The sequence below is a fragment of the Mus caroli genome, chromosome 12, assembly GCF_900094665.2.
Source record: "Mus caroli chromosome 12, CAROLI_EIJ_v1.1, whole genome shotgun sequence".
NCBI lineage: Eukaryota > Metazoa > Chordata > Mammalia > Rodentia > Muridae > Mus > Mus caroli.
Window position 1 is genome coordinate 93,263,537 of NC_034581.1, and position 5,341 is coordinate 93,268,877.

The window sequence follows — 5,341 nt, forward strand, 5'->3', positions numbered from 1 at the left end:
AAAAAACCAAAAAAAAAAGAAAGAATTTCCTTTTACAGTCAACCTAATGTCCTCTACATTTCTCCTTACTCTGGGTTTAGCTTACACCATTCCTCTGGGTATAAATAATTCTTATGATTATTAATTAATAGCTCTGTAGGATTCAGAAATCTCTTTCCAAAGAGACAAGCTCTTTGTACACCTGCAGTAATATCAGCCTAGTTTGGGAGCACATTTTGAAGCTAATATGTTGAAGTAATAACATAAGACAATACTCATTCTGTCTTTTGTTTTGAGAAAGAAAGATTAGAAAGGAAATTATGTGTCTAGACCTATTTAGGAAATAGTCATATAGTTTCCTTAATTAGATATATCAGTTTGTAAGTTAGCTGACCTATACATTATCAAGAAAAGAATTAAGATCAATTTAAGATTCCTTGTGCTATAAACAAATTCTAAAATTGTTAGTTTTCAGGTAAATTTTTACAGCAGATAATGCATAATATTAAAGTGCAGCTCATCTTGTATCTGTGGTTCTGGTCCTCCCTTTCTTCTAGACAATAAGGACAGGGCTGGGAAGTGGCAGAACCCTTGTCGGACAGCTCCAGGCCCTGCTGGCATTCAGCCCCATTACTGCGAGGAAAAGTGCCTAGTTAGAGCCAAGGTGCATGTATAAGTTAGTCCTGAGGTTCCCAGTGGCAGTGCAACTGATGACTATCATATCAAATGTTCTTAGCCCTCAGGGGAACCACAAGACCAGGATGTGTTCATAGAAGAAATGACAAGATATCCATCATTTTCAAAGTCACTCATCCCTTCTTCCGAGGGACTGCATCTAAGTCTGCCTGAATCAAGTAAGATGCTCATGAGTGGCGCCCAGAAGCATGCCAGCACCTCTCCATCCAGTTACTCAGGCTGTGGGCATGGCTGCAACAGGCGGCCTCGGAGTGCCCACCAGTTCCAGGTAGTCATCGCCAAGACCCCAAGTGGAGATCTGTTGGAAAAGCACTCTGACCTCTTCTCTAACAAGCAGTCGCCATTCACTCCACGAACTTTAAAAACAGAAGCAAAGTCCTTCCTGTCACAGTACCGCTACTACACACCTGCCAAAAGAAGAAAGGATTTTTCAGATCAGCGGATGGAAGCTGAAACCCAAACTGAATTAAGCAGGTCTGTATGGCATGTCCAGAGCTGACTGCAAGGCCAGGGAGTCAGTGGAAAGGATTCATAAGCAGTGTTTCTCTCTTTGCTGTACACTTCACATGCCAGCCTTGAGATCCGGCTGTGCCTTTTCACTGAAATGAATTAGTAGACTTTCCAATGGGTCTTTGGAAGCAGCACAGTAACCTTTTATAAGCTATTAGATTTGTTAAGTTCTTTTAACTATGAGTGCTATATAAGTTATCGTTGTAAACGTAGTTCTTGAACTTTTTATGTCTTTAAATGTTACATTTTCAGAGAAGTCTTAAGATATATTACCAGATACTGTAGTTGTAGATATGCGTTCAGGTTAACAGTGGCAAAACAGTGACGCCCAAAGGGGAGAATAAGATCAGCTGGCGGCCGGAGGAATGAAGGGACCCCTGCCAGATTTGGCAGCACAGATCCTAAAACTTAAGAGACATATCAGCCTGGCCACTGTGCAAGCTGACACAAAACGGGTGCAGGCCTTAGTTGTCAGGACTGTGGGAAAGAGGGTCAATGGCCATGGCAGGAAGAGCTGGGGGGGGGGGGACAGTAAACAGAATGAATGCATACTTGTCTGAAATTATCAAAGATCAAGTTTAATCGGTAAAAAAGGAAAAATGCAGAAATCATCATACCTTTATAAATGTTATAGTCTCATCTCTCTTACCTCATTGTATATTTACCTGAAATCTATTCATCAAGTAAGGAAAAGGAAGCATATGTGAACCAAATCATGTCTATTTTCAGATACATGAATAGAAATTACACATTTTTTAAAAGTAAATAGTTGGGATATTATTTGCTTATAGTATACTTTTTCTTGACAATAAAGCCTGTTGTTGCTGTGTTTATAAAGAAGTAACAATCATTTCTTTGTAAATGTTGTAGCTTTAACTCTGAGCTTGGGACAGCTGAGAAAACGAGCTCAAAGGACTCAGAAGTGACCATGCACCAGGTACTAAGCAGACCTTCAGAGCTGTAGGTGCTTTGACCTGTACAGGATGCACACTGCTATTTGGACTATCAGGAGTGACCTCTAATATAGTCAACATGTGACAGTTTTCAGGTGGTGGCCATGCTCTCTAAATGACCAGGTGGATCCTACCAAATCCAGGAAGTCATTTGTTATTAGCACCCAAGTGGTTCGCTGGCTGGTTGGCTAGCTGAATGGGTGGATGAATAAAATATACAGATTCTGAGAACCAGGCTTGGTGACATTTGCCTATAATCCCAGTGCTTGGTAAAGGTAGGAACATGAGTTTGAAGCCATCATAGACTATACAGCCAACTGTAATCTAGCCTGAGCAAGACAGCAAGATTGTGTCCCAAAATAACCAAGGGCTGGGACGATAGCTCAGTGGTAGAGAAATTACTTAGGATGTGCAAGGCTAGGTTCAGTACCTCTCCTGACACACAGAAAAAAAAAGACAAGTTCCTAATGGTGCTATCAAAGATACATACAAGTTTGAATTTTCAATGCCCGTATCTCTTATAGAATTGCTGATGACTATATTATTATAAATCTGGCATCATATAACAATCAGTAGATAATATTATCTTATGTTTTTGCCTTTATTTTTATAAACTTTATTATACTGTTTGTATTTTGAATGTTTAACAATGATTTATTTTAACATATCACAGCTTTAAATGTGATTTTTCAAGCAAGCTCATTCCATTTGGGTAATTTCAATCATGAATTTATGCTCTAACTTAAATCTATTCATAGACATGGTTTAATATCCCAACTGTGGCAGGAGAAAACTGATTCCCAAAAGCGTCTCGTGACCTCTACATGTAAACTGTGGTGTGCACATGCACATGCCTGCACTCACACAAACAGCATGCACACATCACTGTCAGCAGCGCAATGATAGTGGTGAGTGAGAATGCTAAGAAGCCCAGTTTATTACTTTGGGATCCAAATGTTCATAGTCCTTCAAGAAAAGCATGGATCCTCCCTCCCAGTGGTGTAGGAGCTGAGAGAGCTAGTGTAGTATTAACTACAGCAGATCTGCATGCTATACTTTAGAACTGTAAAGCATTTTACAGAAGTCAGCTTTGTAGGGCTGGGGATGTGACTTACTTGGTAGAGTACGTGCCTAGCGTGAACAAAGCCAATATACCGAACTGCAGGAACTCGGTTGGTTGGTTGTTTTATTTTGTACGGATGTTTTGCGTATGTCTGTGTACCATGTGTATAGACTGGTGCCCCGAGAGGCCAGGACAAGGTGCTGGATCCCCTGACTGGAGTTAATGACAGCTACACATGGGCCCTGGGAACTGAGGCTGGGTCCTCTTAGCCACAGAGCCACTTCTCCAGCCCCAGTCGGGCAATGCTTGTACTTCTAGAACTTGGGAAGGGGAGGCAGAGTGGTCACAGTTAAAAGTCAGCCGCAGACACAAAGGGATCGTTAGGGCGTCCTGAGCTACGGAAGACCTGTCTGAAAGAGAAGAAAACACATAACGTTATAAACAGTCCAAATAAATAGTGCCAGGTGTGTGACACATAAGATTCTGCTCACGTCATGAGCCATGACTTTGTTTGTTAATAGTGTTCATATGCATTGCTGCTGCAGCTGCTCTCAGGTGTTTGACCCAGATGCGCTTTTTAATCATGTATTTTTTTTTCAAATTTACACAAGAGCTACAAATTTGTATCATGTTCATGGATTTCAATTCTATCTTTTGTTTGTTTCTTTCTTCCTTTAATGTGGGTGTATATGCAGGGGGATGATATCTCCTATCCAGTTACTAACCAGACCAACTGCTTAGTTTCTCGGTTCAGACAAGATGGACACTTTCAGGGATAGCCAGGTACAGGGGCTCACCTTTCACCCCAGCACCTGGGAAGCGATCCAGGACAGCCTGATCTATATAGCAAGTTCTGGGACAGTTAAAGCTGCAGAGTGAGACCTTATCTCAAATAAAATAAAGAGTGTAAAAGATAGTATGGCAGCCGACGAGCACTTGCAGTGAGATCAGGGTGCCCCAGGCAGGTGCCCCAGGTCTGCCTAAAGTTGGGACCCTCGTGCTTCTGGCTCTTCAGAGCTGGGTGACACACAGGCTCCTGTGACTTATGATTTACGTTATGATTTCCTAATGCTCTTTAAACGCTGCTCATTAACAGAAAGATGACGTCACTTCATCTTTAAATAAACATGGGGAAATGCTGACTGGGTAAACTATTCTAAAGTGTTTTTGTTTTAATATATCAGCTACTTTCGTGTTTTCATTTTCATTAGGATTTGTTGTTTTATTTATTTTACAACATACTTTTGAAACAAATGCATTTTTTTTTTTTTGTTCCACTTCCAGGTACCTAATTACACGAGAAATGGTGCTGAAGACAAAGTAGCTCCTTTACCCTCACAAGGACAAAACTTAGCATGGGACAGTATTCAAGATAGGATTCTGCAGCAGTCCTCAGAAAGGTGGGTGGCAGCCTCACACCTGGATCTGAACGTGGGGGCTAAGGCAGGAGGACCACTGCAAGTTCAAGGTCAGCCTAGGTTAGAGTGAAACCCTGTCTCCATTTGCTGTCCTGTGTAATGGACACACAAGCATTCACCTTAAGTGCTGTTTTAATTACATGTGCTAAGATATTTTAGTATTGTACAATTCTATGGCACTGTTAGTCTTACTAAGGAAAGTTTATGCTCAATAAAGGTTAGACTTAGTTTTGCTAATGTGTTGATAAAGGGAAAGAGGATGCTAGTTTCCAGTAGCTGCTCTTAAGGAGAGATTCTCTGGCAGCCTTACCATTTGATGAGTTGAAATATGTGATTTGGAGACTGGCAAGCTGTCTCAGCAAGTGGAAGTGCTTGCCTTGCTAGCCTGATAAACAGAGTTTGATCCCCAAAAGCCACGATAAAAAGAGAGGACTGACTCCTGAGAATCACCCTCTGATCTCATGGTACTTGCCTATACACATGTGTACACAGACACACACACACACAAACACATATGTTACACAATAATAAAAATTTCAAAAACCAAAAGATTGTGATGTGGAACATTCCCACATGCCAGGCTTTGGTCTGCCCTGCTGGTGAGAGATTGCCGCAGACCCTCTGGGTCCCTGTGTCTGCGTGGAACGGGGTCTCTCGTCGCAAGTGGGCAAAGCGTGGATGAGCGAGTGACAAACAGACACACACAGGAGAGTTCGTGTGTA

General features: G+C 41.6%; 1 protein-coding gene across 3 annotated transcripts in view; it reads left to right on the forward strand.

The window, feature by feature from the left end:
- The window catches only part of Spata7 (spermatogenesis associated 7), a 43,532-nt gene that overhangs the window by 30,005 nt on the left and 8,186 nt on the right, over positions 1-5,341 (forward strand). For all 3 annotated transcript variants that reach the window (XM_021178896.2, XM_021178897.2, XM_021178898.2), the window contains 3 exons: positions 716-1,149; positions 2,056-2,122; positions 4,486-4,601. In XM_021178896.2, coding sequence (XP_021034555.1) covers positions 716-1,149; positions 2,056-2,122; positions 4,486-4,601 — 617 coding nt within the window. The remainder of the gene's footprint in view (positions 1-715; positions 1,150-2,055; positions 2,123-4,485; positions 4,602-5,341) is intronic.